This window comes from Apostichopus japonicus, chromosome 17 (assembly GCF_037975245.1).
Source record: "Apostichopus japonicus isolate 1M-3 chromosome 17, ASM3797524v1, whole genome shotgun sequence".
Lineage (NCBI taxonomy): Eukaryota > Metazoa > Echinodermata > Holothuroidea > Aspidochirotida > Stichopodidae > Apostichopus > Apostichopus japonicus.
Window position 1 is genome coordinate 35,016,636 of NC_092577.1, and position 17,176 is coordinate 35,033,811.

A 17,176-nucleotide genomic window follows, 5' to 3' on the forward strand; every position below is an offset into this window, starting at 1 on the left:
AGGTATAAATTGAGCTATTGGGGAAATTGTTCTGAAGATTCAAATAAAGTAAGGATGTTGAGGGGTTGATGGACAAGGGAGACATCTGGGGATTGTTCAGAGATGACAAGAGGGAATTGGGGGGGACAAGGAAGGTGTTGGGCAAGAAGGGAGTGGTTGTGGTGAGGGAGGCTTTGATGTATGAGAGGAATTGCGGGGATGACAGAGGAAATAGGTTGGGGTTTAGGAAGGTTTTGGGGGATAAAGGAGGGAATTTTGGGAGATGAAGATGGGGTTGTTCTATGAGAAGGACTGGGAGGTGAAGGAGGCAGTTGAGGATAAGAAACGCCTCTGAAATGAAGATGAGTTTTGGGATGAGGGAGAGCAAAGGGGGATGAGTGCAGGATTGGGTTGAGGCAACAATTGAGGACATGGAAAATGTTGGCAGAAAGATAGGAGTGTGGATAAGATAGTGATTTTGGATGTGAGAGAGGTTGTGGAATGAGGGATGGCGTTTGGTGATGAGGGAGGATTAGAATGATGAGGGGGGAGGGGGAGGGTGGGTGTCAAGCAATGCACATGAGGTGTGATAGGGTGAGGGAGTGATTTTGTATGAGAGAGAGGTTGTGGAATGAGGGGGGAGGGTGGGTGTTGATTAGTGTGCATGAGGTGTGATAGGGTGAGGGAGATAAAAACTTCAATAAAGTTATCTGCTTTACCAGTCTCCCCCTCCAGATACACTGATGATATTTTCTGACATTTTATCATCAGCAAAAGGTTGGTAATGGACAGCAGACATCATACCAGTGAAGTCACCTTCAGACTGAAAATGAATATTCATCATTAGTTAAGATATTATTAAACAGGGACGGTAGCTTAAATGGACAGTAGATGTCATACAAGCCTGGAAGACGTACATTCTTCAATTATTAAATAATAATCAGTCTGGAAATGAATATTCATGAATAATTTCTAAAATACAACAATGTAAACTTCATATTGATTAATGAACAGCTGGCATACCACACCAGTTTCTGATTAATGCAACATCCTGAAAATGGATAAGAATATAACTCAAAAAATAGCAAGGCAATAAAAAATTGATCCATTAAACTTTTTACCATGGGGAGAGAAGTAGGGGGAGGCAGAGGGCAGGGGGAGGGGATCACATATGAGAAAGAACAAAACAAAAAGGTAGAAACTCTTAATTTAGACTGTAGGCTAGTTGTGACTCATATCCAAATATCGTGTGGCATTACAAGGATTTTCAAAACCCTTTTAATGAGGCATACAGAAACATATAATATTTGAGCAAAGTTTGATCTTTTAGTTCACATATACTTCCCTGTTCTCATGTGACTGGGTACTTCCAATCGGACCACAGATAGGATACTTAGTTTCACAGTGGCTCGAGCAAGATCAGTGGCCCGTTTGCAATAAATAAAAGAGATCAAACTAGGTCGAAAATGTTTATTACTCAAAACTGTTATTGGGAGTCATAAAGTCTTAACCACGATGAAAAGATCGGATCAAACCTTACCCGATCTATTTTACTGAGAAGAAATGGTTCCTCTGGCTCACTGTTTCTGACAACCAGTATCCCATCCTCGTCTAAGGTGATTATCAGACAATAGAAACTCTCCATTAATCGTTTACTAAGCTGCAAGCACTCCCTCAGTTTATCAGTTAGTGATAACTCTCCTGAAGGAGGATAAAAAAGAAGATAAATATAATATTGCAGAAAGGTTGACATATTTTGGACCATGAGGTTCAAATATATGAAATCTTAGCAGAAGACATTTTTACCCTAAGTTGCATATGAAGGATCGTAGCACAAGTTTGCAAGGGTTCAAATAAGACTGGTGTAAAATGCGAACTATTTCTTTCAGAGCAGTATTTCTCTAAACTTAAGTTAGCTTTATAAGAATGGTTTAAGTTTCCAAAGTTCCTTCAAACATCTCCTAGAGCAGCGAAATGGTTGGTTGGTATCAATTTGTTTTGTTAGACATGCACACATGACAGGATAAAATTAATACACACTAATATTGAAAGGAGCAGGATGGCTTTAGAAGTTTCCACTACTTGATGAAATGTAAAACAAATGTATGGATTTTGCTGTTCCACTTATAAACCCTATCAGCTGTAAACATTTAAAAGCAACAAGCAGAGATGACTGGGCACACCACCAGTCATCACCACCCAACGACTGATTCCACCCGTCATCATCACCTAACGACTGATTTCACCCGTCAACATCACCCAACGACTGATTGCACCCGTCATCATTACCCAATGACTGATTCCACCCGTCATCACCCATCGACTGATTCCACCCATTGTCATCACGCAACGACTGATTGCACCCGTCGTCATCACCCAACGATGATTCCACCTGTCGTCATCGCCAACGACTGATTCCACCCGTCGACACCACCCAACGACTGATTCCACCCGTCATTATCACCCAAAGACTGATTCCACCCGTCGTCATCACCCAATAACTCATTGCACCTGTCATCATCACCCAACAACTGATTCCACCTGTCATCACCCAACGACTGATTGAACGACTGTCTTTACAAGATAGGGTAGAAGAAATGTTAAAGTAACTTAGTTATAGTTATAATTATAATGTTCTTAAATTATAAATAGAGCTATTGGTGAAATTGTTCTGAAGCATGACTGATTCCACCCGTCGTCATAACCCAATAACTCATTGCACCCGTCATCATCACCCAACAACTGATTCCACCTGTCATCACCCAACGACTGATTCCACCCATATTCATCACCTAACGAATGATTCCACCCGTCATCATCACCCAACGACTGATTCCACCAGTCATCACCCAACGACTGATTGCACCCGTCTTCATCACCCAACAACTGATTCCATCCGTCTTCATCACCTAACGATTGATTCCACCCGTCATCACCCATCGACTGATTCCACCCATTGTCATCACGCAACGACTGATTCCACCAGTCATCATCACCCAACGACTGATTCCATCAGTCATCACCCAACAACTGATTCCACCTGTCATCATCACCCAACAACTGATTCCACCCGCCTTCATCACCCAACAACTGATTCCACCTGTCATCATCACCCAACAACTGATTCCACCCGTCTTCATCACCTAACGACTGATTCCACCCGTCATCATCACCTAACGACTGATTCCACCCGTCATCATCACCCAACGACTGATTGCACCCGTCATCATCACCTAACAACTGATTCCACCCGTCATCTTCACCCAACGACTGATTGCACCTGTCATCATCACCCTAACGACTGATTCCACCCGTTGTCATCACCCAACGACTGATTCCACCTGTCATCATCACCCAACGACTGATTGCACCCGTCATCATCACCTAACAACTGATTCCATTTAACTTTTGATGGATCAAACTGTCAAAAATCTTACTATCAAAGTCAACGGTTTCTTCTCCTTCCAAAGCGGCATACATAACTCTTAACTCGTTAAGGTTTGGTGAGGCGTACGATATCTTTCTCCAGGTGTCTGATACAAAAGGCTTTTTGGCTTTGCTTACACAGGTAGGCTCAAACCAAACTAGGAATAGAAAAAGTCAGGAAATGCTGCTGATCTTAAAAATTAAAAGACATTTCAAAAAACTCCATTCACCCCAAGAAGGAACAAACCCTTTACAGCCACTAACAAAATGTGTTTAGGGATAGTTCTTATTAAGAAACGTTTTCTTTTTGGTGTCAGAGGTCAATGACAAGAACAGTTGCTTTTGCCTTCTGTCTCTTTAAAATTCCTCCTCCCATCCTCTCCTCCCCCCCCCCCATTTCTACCTACCTCCTTCCCCTCTCTGTCCCTTTAAAGGACTAAAATATGTTTCTTCAGGAATGCTGTATAATTTCAAAAACTGAGTCCCTCACACTCTTGGAAAGTTTTTTTGCAAAAATTGCACATTCATTAATTTTGGTACAAAAACTATACATGTCACATTGTCACTTAAAGTTTTTTAAACAGTAAAAACACAACACAATATACATTTGATGACAATGTGTATTTAACTATCATGCTTCAGTTTTTACATAAAAAAATGGGTATTTACTAACTTCACTATTCCTTCCTGAACAGCAATTGGCTAAAATAATTAAACATGTGGGTTATCGGGGTTTTAGTGTTTCCCATATAATTCTTTTTTTAGTCGCAACTAAGCCACAATTTAGACAAAAAGAATGATCAAGGGTTGTCGGGAAAAAAAATTTGAGGGGGAAGAGAGGGGTTAGAGGTGGGGGGTTGAAGGATTAACTATAAGATGATCTCTAAAACACCATAACCTACATGTTTGAAGGCCTTAAGTTGTGGATCTTATTTCCTGTGGGCTGTGAGAGCTATTGTAACAACCTAACAAGATATTACCATATTCTAAACAAATATTGTATAATACATCAACTCTTACACCAAGAAAAAATGTATGTTACACCTTAAATGGTAATTAAAATAATACGCACAAGACAAGAATTCCTATAATGTTAATACCTATGTACAAAGCAGAGATTATTGCAAACAAAATATAGCTAGGTTAATTCATAATGTACACAGCCTCTAAGATAGACAGTACCCAGATGTTAATTTAAATTTACTTAAAAAAAATATTAAATAACCTACAAACCTGGAATATGCTTCTTTGAACAGAAATGGCAGATTTGATCTATGACCTCCACTGACAAATTTCCGTCGAATACTACAAGAGGAGCCTGACTTATTGCACTCTCAAATTTCATAATCTGTTGAAGAGGTCAAAGAAGTGATATCTATATTAATAAATATTTTAGTAAATTTTATACTTCATATGTAAAAGCTTGTGGTTTTCTCAGTAAGTCACACAGCTTTGAAAATCAATTCTTCTATAAGTTTAGGCAAACTTACTATTGGTCTTGGTAGTTCAATCCCTTCAATCCTAAAATCTTTGTAGTCCTTTCTTAAGAAAATTTTCCTGATACACCCTCTGCCCCAGCCTCCTTACAACAGAAATGTGACCATGTTGTCATGACAATGGTTTGTCAAGCACAGTTTCATGATATTTGTCAAAAGAACAGACGACACCCAACAGTGCCTGATGAACATTGTATGAGGCCTTAGATAGCATATGCTTGCACCCCCCTCCCACTCCCCCTCCCATTCCACCTTCCCCTTCTCCATTCCCCTTCCCTTACCCCTTCCACCTCCCCTCCCCTAGATTTCCCATTTCTTTGTTTTTGCAGGCCCAACCCAAAAAAAGAAAGTTGGTATGTATGTGTATCGACCAAGTGACCCCCGGGTACACCTCTCATCTGCCTATTGGACAATCTGACACTGCTACTGTGATCCACCAGACACACACTGGTAAAGGAGTACTGCTTTAAATACCAAACAATGTGATACATAAGTGTGTATATATATATATATATATATATATATATATATATATATATATAGGCCCGTGGTTCGAATCCCGGTGGAGGCTGAAAGTTTTTTCACTGTTCTTGATTTTCCAACTCATTACGATTTTCATTTATATATATATATATATATATATATATACATATATATATATATATATACATATATATATATATATATATATATATATATATATATATATATACATATATATATATATATAGGCCCGTGGTTCGAATCCCGGTGGAGGCTGAAAGTTTTTTCACTGTTCTTGATTTTCCAACTCATTACGATTTTCATTTATATATATAGCCTACATATATATATCTATATCTATATATATACATATATATCTATATCTATATACATATATATATATATAGATATATATATATATATATATATATATATATATATATATATAGATATATGTATATAGATATAGATATATATGTATATATATAGATATAGATATATATATAGGCTATATATAGGCTATATATATATAGGCTATATATATATATATATGTATATATAGATGTATATATATAGATATATATATAGGCTATATATATAGGCTATATATAGGCTATATATATAGGCTATATATAGGCTATATATATGGTGGTTTACCATACACTAGGCATTATTAAACATGTGTGAGATCACTATCAAATCCAAATGTTTCATATGATCCAACCAGGGTGGATCCAGGAATTTAATAACTTAGAGGTCGTGGCCCTGAGGTCATTGAGGTCCCACGTAGGAGGGTCTGGGATCATCCTCGCCCAGAAAATGAAATTTTTAGATATAAAATGGTGCATTTTGAGGCATATTTTGCCCATAAATTAGGACTTTTAATTTTGTTCTGCATGCAAGGTTGTGCTGATAATTCTTTTTAAAGTTTTGTGTGAGGTTAGAATGAGAGGGATTGTATCTCCCAACAACAGAATAGAAAAACATAAATGTATTAGACTAAAGGAAATTTTATGGCCAGCAACTGAAGACAAAAAGCGTGTGGATTGAAAGCTTGAAACAAAAATGGTGCTACATTGCCACGACAACCATACATAACATATCTCATTTGAGACGGCGTCTTCTCTTTAACAGCCTCATTAGCTGCCCGTGGAAAAGATTGCATAAGTCAAAGTTTTCATAAAATTGCAAATTTGCAATGATGTGTGATATCATAGCAGCTCCAAGGTTTACAGTTTAAGTGACGATTAAAATGATTATTTGAATTTAACGAATAAAGAAAATGTTATGCCCAGCTACTGAACAATAAAGCATGTTGCATAAAAGCTTGAAACAAAAAATTGGTGCACAATTAACACAACAACCATACATGACCTACCTCATGCCATCTCTTGAACAGCCTCATTAACTGGACATGTCCATGGAAAAGATTGCATAAATCAGAGTTTTCATAAAATTGCAATGATATGTGATGGCATAAACAGCTCCTTAATAGTCTTTATGAAGATTTAGATGATTATTTGAATTTAATGTGCAAAAGTGTCACCAGAAGTTTTTCCCATAATGTTGTTGAAACTAGTTTTGACAATTGTTTTGAGCAATTTCTTCTGCCATTAAATGTACTTGGTCATAGAGTGTTTGGTTAGTTTACCGCGCGCATCAATAACAGAATACATGCTTAGTGTCTTCGAAATGCACGTTTCTCTTATAGAAACAAACCAAACCTGTGAACCTACCACACTTTTATATACCAGATGCACATAGCCTAGCCTACTTTGAATAAAGGAATTGTGGCTGAAGCTGGGTTTGCTTTTCATGAAGTGTTGAGGATGGATTTGCAGCTTGTTTAACCTATTAATTGCGAAAAGAAGTTTGAGAGTGTGCCGATTATAGACTGCAATTATTACAGACTATAATTATTATAGACTATAATAATTATAGACTATAATTATTATAGACTATAATTGCACACTTAGTGATTTTACTCTGTTTGGAGGGGAAATACTATTCTGAAATACAACCACCGTGTTAATTTGAATACACTATCCTCTCTACATCTTAACTCCAAAAAATGTGTTTAGACTGTGGCACATGCAATTTGCAGTGTATCTGTTTGGAAGAGAAATACACTTTTGAATATAATTGCCTGCTTTAATTTGCTGTCCTCTCTGAAATCCACTCTATAACATCGAGAACAATGAAATACTTTTCAGCTTGGCCAAATTTATATGTATTTATCAATACAATGTCTAAACTTCCAGTAATGACAAAACTAACGTGAATGTGGATGGCAGAAGGCAAAAGTACAGTTAGAAAGTTTTCAACATGGCCATTTACCGCTCATTACACTTTCAGATTATGCTAACATTTTATGTGAGAGCAATAAAACACTGCTACACAGATAACATACTTACATGATCAATTGTTAATTCATTGCTGATTCCCATGTCTCCCACGCCGAGAAGGACATCACCGTTACTATCGATAACCAGGCAATAGGTGGCGGTAGAATAATCCAGATCGACTAAACCCTCAAGATTCTGGAATCGACAAAAGAAATTTTCATTTTAAAATAAGGGTAATGTACTGTACCAATCGGATACGTAGTACCAGTGGCAAGATTAGAAAATGTTGAGTTTTCCTTTTTCAAATAGATTTGAATATGAGGTCAAAGGTCACTCACCATATGTTGGCAGTGATGCCGAAGGTTCTGGGCATGGATGTCCTTACCGACGGCAGAAATAAAGAGAGAATTTTGCCCAATTCGACTCATGCAGTCTGCAAAGATCGCAGTAAAGTATAAATGTAATGGTGATGGATTGACATAAAATATTCATGAGGCAAGAAAATTATTAATGAGATAACATGAATATTCATGATGTACAGTAGTCTGAAGATAAGATGTAAAGTTCACCTGATAGATTACGTCCTACACCTCCGAATCCCACTCGTAGACTGCCAGTATTGGTCTCCCCTCCATACTAAATGCAGAATAATAATTAAATAAATATAATAAGTAACTAGAAACACTACATTTTCACTGCAAATACTGTCATAGATTTGATAGAAGTACTTGTGTAATCCTGTTAACTCTTGATCATACACTCAGTAAACTTGTTTTCTTATAGGCATTGAAGACTCGCCCCAAACCGTGTGCCGTGCTCTGAGAAAGTTAACTTTCCATTGCTTGCAAGTGAAGTTTTCTTCTTGTCACTACAAAATGCAGACAGTAATGAAATGTGATACCTTGTTATCTTTATCTAGACCTGAGATGTTCATCGCTGCTTTGTACAGTGTTGTGGGTATTGATCGTAGCTGTAGGTATTGACTGTACACTAGTGTCTAATTACCGAAGGTAGGAAGCTGTGTGTGTAGTTTCTGGGATCAATGGTGGTGTCTAACACTTCTGTTACACCTTATTCGAAACTAGGCCAGATTACCGGCATGAGACGTTTGTTTGTGCGCGAGTCTTCACAACCTTTAAGTACTTAAGATGAATATATGAGTCTTTGAGCCTTGCCGGAATTGTCTTTGTAGGTTGATGTCATGTGACCAAAGTTTCAGGCTGGCTCAGGATTAATGTGAAAATTAACCTGTTAACGTTAAAGTGCCACAGTACTGGATATTGTGCTAGTGAGTCACGCGTATAGAACACAATTCTGCATCACGAACGCTTGAAGGGGAGGGGAAGGGAAGGGAAGGGAAGGGAAGGGAGGGGAGGGATTGGTGTATCCATTTTCTATTGTACTGTAAGATTAGGGAATTGTACTATATTTCAAATACTTCAAAAGCTTCAAACTATTTTCCAAAGAGAAAGAAAATTATATATTAAAACGGGTATTGAAGACACGGTTAATCACACAAGATGGTATTTTACAATTTCGTAGTCAGGTGGCAAACAAGAAACTGGTTCATTATCAAACGTGACAGAGAAACTTAAGATTCATCAACTGAAGAACAACTTACAACAATATTACTGGATTTTAGAGAAGCCACAAAGTCAATAACACTGGCCCCAATGACCACAGGTTGTGACCTTTCAACTCTGTCAGCATGGTTGCTATGGAAACATCTCTTAGTTTTGGAGAGGCCTTTTGATTGGCGATGCAGTAAAGACTGATTTGATGACGAGTTTGTTGATTGCGTCATGAAGGTCCTCTTCGGTATGTCAATGTCTGAAGAACCATGGTTTATCAAGGTCCGATGGCTTTGCTTGGCCTTTCGAAGGAGGGACAATTCCTTGGCGATGGCGCAGCCCACTTCTGTGTTATTCTTGATGAGGGATATGTCTACAGTAATTAAGAAATAAATGTTTAGTATTGGAAGATTAAGTTGTGCTAATGATTCCAACTGTGGGAGATAGTAATGGCCCAGGTGATGTGATATAAAAATAAATCATGTACCACATTTCATGCACACTTCCTTGTACCTTGAAATATAGCAGAGGGTGTATTTATGGTTCTTTTGATTGTGTTTTGTTGAGGTCAGATTACTACTCACTTTACATCCATTCCTCCATTAATTCATTTTTTTCAATAAAAGCAGTTATGAAGCTTCTTAAGTCTGCTTGTAAATTTGTTTCCAAAGGTGCCAAAGTCTACTCAGAAACAAAGATTGCTCTTGAACAAAATAAGAAATATCAATGGATTTATTGGGCAAAATGTTTGAAATGTTTTGTGTTTAGAAATTAATCCATCTGAATCTCTACATTTGGCCACCTAAAACGTTTGGAACGTACCACCCTAACCCCCTCCATACTCTGATGGCCTGGCCTTCCAAGCATTGATCAACTTACTAGAAACCAAAGCTTTGCCATCTGTCAACTCATTTACTCTCTTCAAAATAAAAGGTGTGACATCTTTTCCTTTGATGCCAGCTTCTCTGGAAGAAATTATAAAGAGAGAATAAAAAAATTATTCCAATCAAAAGTAACACTACTTCCCTTATCATAGCGGATTAAATATGACTACCATAGGGTCCAATGCTCAACCTGGCCCGAGGAACCTCCTCACCCCCCACCCCCCCCCCCCCCCCGTCTACCTGTTGTACATTCAATGAGACAGGAAATATAAGACAGGCACACAATAATGAGGGTGACTAACAAATTAATGAGTGAAAAGCATAATACAGCTCCAAAAACATGTGAACCTGTCTCATCCCCCCATTCCCCCCCCTCCCCCTAAGAAACCCATTCCCCCCTCCCCCTAAGAAAAAGGTAAAGTTGCCTGTGCAGTTCTCACAGAGACAATATTCCTTAAATCAACCCCATAAGTCAGGTTCTGAGTTATAAATATTTCTCCATACTGGGTGAAGACTGATGCACTGTGAATGTCACATGGCGTTTGGCTATTGTGTTCCCCCACCTTCCCCTCCCCCCTCCCCCTCCCCTAAGTAAGCCACTACTTTCTAGCACTGATTAATTTCACAGACATGAAAGATACAGAACAACAGACATTTTGAAATCTTCTGATATAAATAGTCTTAAGATTAAAACTGATATCTTGGGAGTAGCATTAATTCTTAACATTCTCAAGACTCAAAATTGGTATCTCAAATTTGATGTTGAGATCGCTTACTCGTGTTCTATCATAGCCTGTTGGATTGCTCTCTCTATTAAATCTCCATCTTCTGAATGCTCTGTTGGGATTGGAACCCCGATGAGAATTCCACAGTTCATACCTAATGTGAATGATAAATCTGACGAGAAACCAGCAAAAAATCTCTGTGATGTGATAGTGTTAGTTGCCATAGCAACAGCCTACTGCCATAACAACTGATTTTTGGTAAGGGGAGGGAGGGGGGAGGTCAGTAAAAGATATGGTTAATGAGTAATGGATGCTACATAATGAACAATGATTTCACAAGCATTCAGTTTCCATAGTAACTGTTGTTCTTTTAATTACTATTATAAGATGTTGAGTTGTGTTTCTATAATATTTATGAATGTGTCAATTTTTACCAAATCAGGGTGGATTTAGATTTTCAAATGTGCTAAGATCTAGACAAGGCTAAGTTGGAGTATTAATAATTTGCTTCGACAATTAGCTAAATTAAAAATTAGTATATAATGATAAGTACCAAATCTGTGACAAATCCACCAAAACAGAAATTGCATAAATTAAACTGGGATATCACAATATGTTGCTGTACAGTCTGAATTTGCCAGGAAACCTACATTCTGTATCATAACCAAAATATTACAATCGTTAATGACAGACTGACCAATGAGCTTTGCAGCACTGGTGGGGTTTTCTACGTTGATGTTAGCATTCACTCCACTGCTACGTGTATAGAATGCTGGGAATTCTTTACTAGCACCATACGTTGCTACGGTGACACCTTCCGTCTCCTAATACAGAATGAAAATATTTGGAGAGAATCAAATGTGTACTCAGAAAACCACTCAGAAATAATGATGAAAACATGTCCAAATCATACAGAATATATCATGTTACTACCACCTTACATATATTCACTGCTTCTTCTCCCCCCTCCCCCTCCCCCTCCCTCCCCCTCCCTCCCTCCTCTGCCCAGCTTGTGCTATTAAATTCTGAAGAGTATGAAACTGGACTGAATATCTTGTAGAAGGAAGAAACAGTGTATTGTCCTCAAAATCCTCCTTCCCAAAACCAATTTTATTACACAAAACTGTTACCATTTTAACATTCTCATCCCATTTCCCACGAAATCCTTTCGAGAAAATTTTCAGTCACTTGAAGACAACACTACTTTCTTCTTCCTCCTTCCCTCCTTCATTCTTTTTTTTTTCTCTTTTCTCCTTTTTGATCATTTCTGCTTAACTTAATTATTATGAGACTTTTGTCCATCTTAGGTTAATTAAAGACCACATGACACATCAAAAGATGTTTTTTTTTGTCAAACACAAACAACAGTTACCAGATATTCCAACGTCTTTGGGATGTCGAGTATAGACTTCACTCCTGCAGAGATCACGCAAACAGGAGTACGGCTTAACTCTGTTAGGTCACTGCTGATATCTAGAGCTGGAATGAATATGTGAAGAGTAACATTTAGACATCAACAACAGAAATTGAGATTATACACATATGTTAACACTGAAACTAACTTATTAAAAATGGACCATGTGCTCTACCAACCGAACTAGCCAGCCCTTTAATAGTTGGTGGCAATCACCCCTATAGAGCCATTTCTTTGCTGGGAGGTGCCGGCCAGAGACATCAGTTAGTGCCTTGCATATTGTGTGTGAAAAGAGATCACATCATGACCCTGGCCAGTATCAATTGCTACAACACAGAAACTCAAAGGAATAGAATTTCAAGAAAAACTTTTGGCTTCATGTTAAAATTAAGTCAATCAATCACAGAACACTCTTAAACTTCTTGTACCATTGATCTAATTAATAAATTGATCTAATTCAAGATTCATTCATTAAGATGTTAATACATGTAAAGTAGATATGACATAAAGGTTTGCTGTGATTCTAAAACAATTTGAGGGTATTTTTTTAATCAGTACTTACAAGTTTCTCCACCTCTGTGAACACCTCCGATTCCTCCAGTTACAAAAATCGGGATACCAGCTACATCGGCTGCAAACATGGTGGCCGATACAGTGGTTCCTCCAGAGAGTTGCTATGGTAACAAGAACGTAAAAGCATGAGAGCAACAAATATCATCTTGCACAGATTTTCTTATTAAATAGTTTCTCACCAAAACATTTGTGACCTGGTGCAGCAACATTTGTAACATTGCATTTAACAAACTGATAGAAGACAAAATGACATGTATACAGTACCCCTATGTACCAAACTCTATTATGAGTACAACAGCATGAGTATGAGTACAAGTGGAATTCCCCTTGGTATGAGTATAAGTACAAGGCACTTAGCATGAGTACAACTAATATAAGTACATATTCTTGCATTACTGTTTTATAAGATTCCCAAAATGCCCTGAGTAGGAGGTACAAAACCACAAGTGTGAGTACAAGTACAAGAAACTATGCTAGAATGCAAATATGATTATTAAGCTCACGACAAGTCTGCCAAGTTTCATTTCATTATAGTTGATTTTCTCAATGTACTACAATATATGTTAAATATGTAGGTTTATGCCTTTACACAATAAATATCATATTAAATATTACAAAGAGAAAGGCAGTAGATCCACTCCCCAAAAGGAACAAGAAAAAAGAAAAAAATAGCATCAATGGATGATTAATACACAAGTTGAGCGCTTCATTTACTACTAGTGCAATGAGTTCAATTTGTCTCCTTCAACCCCAAATATAAAGTCTATCAGATTTTGCCAAATCAACCAATGAACACAGTTTCAAAATGCTTCTCGAATATCAATACCTTATTACAATACTTAACTGTATTTTAGGGAAACTAACAGCAATATGACGCCACTAACCTGACTCACAGCCCAGACCATTTCTCGTTTTGGTATTTTAATGGCATCTTCACAAGAAGCTAATTCTTCCAGTTGGGTGGCAGTTAGACCAACGCAAACCTTTCCTTTTATCACTCCGACTGTGGCAGGGAGGACTCCTTGATCCAATGCAATTTTTTCGACATCATGTGCAGTCCTTTAACCAAATAAAAGATATATAGAAATCTTAATTAACAGTATACCCTCAAGATCACTTTTCTACAGTAGTAGACAAAATCCACGGCTCACTCAGTACCAAGAAAGCCAGAGCATTCTCACATGATGAAGACCTGTATGCCAGTGATATACCATGTAAAAAACTATATTCAAGCACAGGCCATATGAACATTTGGGATCCTTTTGTACTGAAGCCCTGATTAGGTCCAGGGGACAAGGCCTTACTGCATATTTGGGATCCTTGGGCTCTGTATTGAAACCCTGATAGGGTCCAGGGGCCGAAGCACATTTAGGCAGATCCCGAGCAATGAAATGGGTAGCATATATGCTTTAAAAAGGAACAACAATGTAGGATGTACTTAATACTTGCTACTGTCAGTTTTTTTCAGATGGTAAAGGAAAAATGGCTCTGCAAAAGTTTTCCTTATATATGTTTCAATTTCCACTTTAACAGATTTACTTTGGTTTACAAAGTTTAACATTTCAAGTTATCTGAGGAATCACATTTGGACCTAACTGTTATACCAATTGCTGTCAGCACCAGCCATTAAAAGGTAGTGCTCTGAAGAGGAAAGATAGTCAAATAAGCAGATAATTTCCCAGAATTATGACTTACTTTAGGTTTTCTGGGTATGGCATGCCATGTGTGATGATGGTACTCTCAAACGCCACAACTGGTTGACCAGAGCTAACTGCATCTTGAATTCTGGGATGAACAGATATATGTTCTACAAGGAGAGAAGCATAATTTATTTATTGTTGTATTTTTTAGTCTGGTTTCCTTTCTTCTATGTATTTTTATAAACATAAAACATCAACAGTATCACAGTATGCAATTGTGCTCCGAGTGGTTCCCCCTATCATTCCGTCAGTCTTTCATGAAAGTTGATGATTAGCATAAATTTGTATATTGTCAGGCAACCAAAATAACCCTTTAAAGATCATCAGTATTGGCTCAAAATATTAGCTTGCTAAAAATTGTAAAAAGTGTTCCTGATATTTCAAACAAAAAATACTTTGGAAGTGGTAGTAAATTGATTGTCTCTTATGCATGGGTGACAATAATTACTTCACTTTTTATAGTATAATTTTTGAGGCCAATACTGATGAACTTCTTTGAAATATGATAAATGATAAGTAGAACCAGTTAGAATTTTTGTTTGGACAGACTTATTGATTGAATATTGATCTCCCATTTACATTGTTACCTAGAAAATAGTTTTCCTAAAACAAAACATTCTGACTGACATGTTTCTCAATCTGGGAATAATGTGGACATTTAGCATCTCCAAAATAGTACTTTTAGAGACCTTTGACCTTTACAATACTGCAGCTGAACAATGTACTCACCAGAGGACTGGACTTGATGAAAATATTTCCCTTGTGATTTGAATTTTTTACGGTTGAGAGAGTTACGGGACCAAAGTTTAAGAGACCTCCTCCACATCTTTCTTGGAGTAGTAATGACCTCTGTATCAAGTATACCATTAATTATACCATAAATTCTACACTACTGAGCTCAATCATGTTGAAAAACTAAAAATAACAATAAATAAATATTTTTACCAAAATTGTTACACTGTAGATAATGAGGCCAATTAGGAACAACTTGGGATAAATATCAAGTGCTGCTAATAGTCAAAGAATATGGAATGCTGAAAACTGTTAACATAATTATTTTTAATAATAAATCTGTTGTTGAAATACCAGACTTGCCAACCTCTCTTTCATAAGTAAGGAGATTTACAAACTACACACCTTAAATTTAGGAGATTAGTGGAAAAAATAGAGGCTTTTGCCAACTAGCAAATGATTGCAATATGTCACACTAATGAAAGTGTTGCAGAAAGCAACTTACATAATGGGATTTTTTTATACAGTACAATGTCGTCTTGCAAAACAATGTGATGGTTCATGTAATCCTAACCCAGTTGAAAACATCCATGCGACTCAGTACTGATCACAAATTTGAGCAGAAAAAAGCATTTGCTGTGGGATTGCACATAAATTTCAGATAGAGAATGTGACACTGCCTTGTAAATCAGGCGACTCCCAGTAGAACAGTGAGGGTTGGTAAGCTTGTTCCCACTACATCATGATATATACATTAGTAATTAGAACATTAAAAGTTCTGGATGGATATTTGTATAATTTTATACTCGAAGAAGTTGTAGCACATTAGTCAGGCTTTCGCATATAGTTAATATAGCCAAGCCTGAGCCAATGCCTTGTAGAACTAGTAAAGTAGTACTAATTTGAAGATTATGATCTTTATTTCGTGAAACTGGTAGTAACACTTGGTCAATCATAACTGAGCACAACAGACGGTTACTTTAAGCTGTATCAGATAAATTTTGCAACATAGTTAAACATTTGCTCTCAAAATTAGTATTTGGACTTATTTAATCAGCAACTGATTGCTAAAAAAAACTGCCATTTATCAAAATACAGTAGATCAGTCTTTTCAGACGGTTTGCTTACCCCGGAAAAAAACTGGAAGGTTTTGCAAGTATTATAGCATAGCAATAAGACAGTTTCAATTTCTGGTCACTCGTTTTTATGAATATGCATTCAGTTACCGGTGTGAAGTTAGATACTTATCATTCCCCGTTCCTCGTTCGACATTCGCGAATGAGTAACTGCTACCTATTCAGTTGCGTATTCGACAATGGTATCGACGTAACACCTCTGGCAAGACAAAAGCTTTCTTACAAGATGTTCAACATTTGGTCGTGGAAAGAGGTTTATCTATGGCCCATGGGTCATATGAGCTCTAATGACTATGTAGAAGGGTACCATAATGCATCTTGCCCGGTCCAAATAGTTCTTGACCAACTAAAATGACTAGTACTTCATCAGTTCTTAAATTAATGTAAACAAATTACTTTAGGCCCTAATCAAGACTAGCACGCCTTGGACCACCTTACCAATGGGTCATATGAATTCTTAACACATTGTAGAAGTGTACCATAATGCGTCTTGCCCGGTCCAAAGAGTGCTTGACCAATTAAAATCACCATTAAATCAACATTTATTAAAGTAAATGTAACGGGAACTGAAATAAAAACATTTTGGCCCTAATCAAAACCAGCACGCCTTGGACCGCCTAACCAATGGGTCATAGGAAGTCTAAGGACATTGTAGAAGAGTACCACAATGCGTCTTGCCCGGTCCAAAGAGTGCTTGAACAATTAAAATGAC

At 37.3% G+C, this 17,176-nt stretch overlaps 1 protein-coding gene across 2 annotated transcripts in view; it reads right to left on the reverse strand.

The window, feature by feature from the left end:
• LOC139984934 (uncharacterized) overlaps nucleotides 1-16,561 on the reverse strand; it is a 19,715-nt gene extending 3,154 nt beyond the window's left edge. The window contains exons 1-18 of one of the 2 annotated variants that reach the window (XM_071999078.1): nucleotides 16,457-16,561; nucleotides 15,326-15,445; nucleotides 14,592-14,703; nucleotides 13,781-13,955; nucleotides 12,886-12,997; nucleotides 12,282-12,388; nucleotides 11,607-11,733; nucleotides 10,961-11,081; nucleotides 10,180-10,265; nucleotides 9,351-9,673; nucleotides 8,299-8,365; nucleotides 8,068-8,162; nucleotides 7,799-7,924; nucleotides 6,763-6,792; nucleotides 4,639-4,753; nucleotides 3,417-3,563; nucleotides 1,520-1,680; nucleotides 699-802 (exon numbers count right to left, since the gene is read on the reverse strand). In XM_071999078.1, coding sequence (XP_071855179.1) covers nucleotides 699-802; nucleotides 1,520-1,680; nucleotides 3,417-3,563; nucleotides 4,639-4,753; nucleotides 6,763-6,792; nucleotides 7,799-7,924; nucleotides 8,068-8,162; nucleotides 8,299-8,365; nucleotides 9,351-9,673; nucleotides 10,180-10,265; nucleotides 10,961-11,081; nucleotides 11,607-11,733; nucleotides 12,282-12,388; nucleotides 12,886-12,997; nucleotides 13,781-13,955; nucleotides 14,592-14,703; nucleotides 15,326-15,422 — 2,105 coding nt within the window. In that variant the 5' untranslated portion in view covers nucleotides 15,423-15,445; nucleotides 16,457-16,561. The remainder of the gene's footprint in view (nucleotides 1-698; nucleotides 803-1,519; nucleotides 1,681-3,416; nucleotides 3,564-4,638; nucleotides 4,754-6,762; nucleotides 6,793-7,798; nucleotides 7,925-8,067; nucleotides 8,163-8,298; nucleotides 8,366-9,350; nucleotides 9,674-10,179; nucleotides 10,266-10,960; nucleotides 11,082-11,606; nucleotides 11,734-12,281; nucleotides 12,389-12,885; nucleotides 12,998-13,780; nucleotides 13,956-14,591; nucleotides 14,704-15,325; nucleotides 15,446-16,456) is intronic. The other variant, XM_071999079.1, reaches the window with a different exon arrangement.
• Nucleotides 16,562-17,176: the final 615 nt, after the last annotated feature.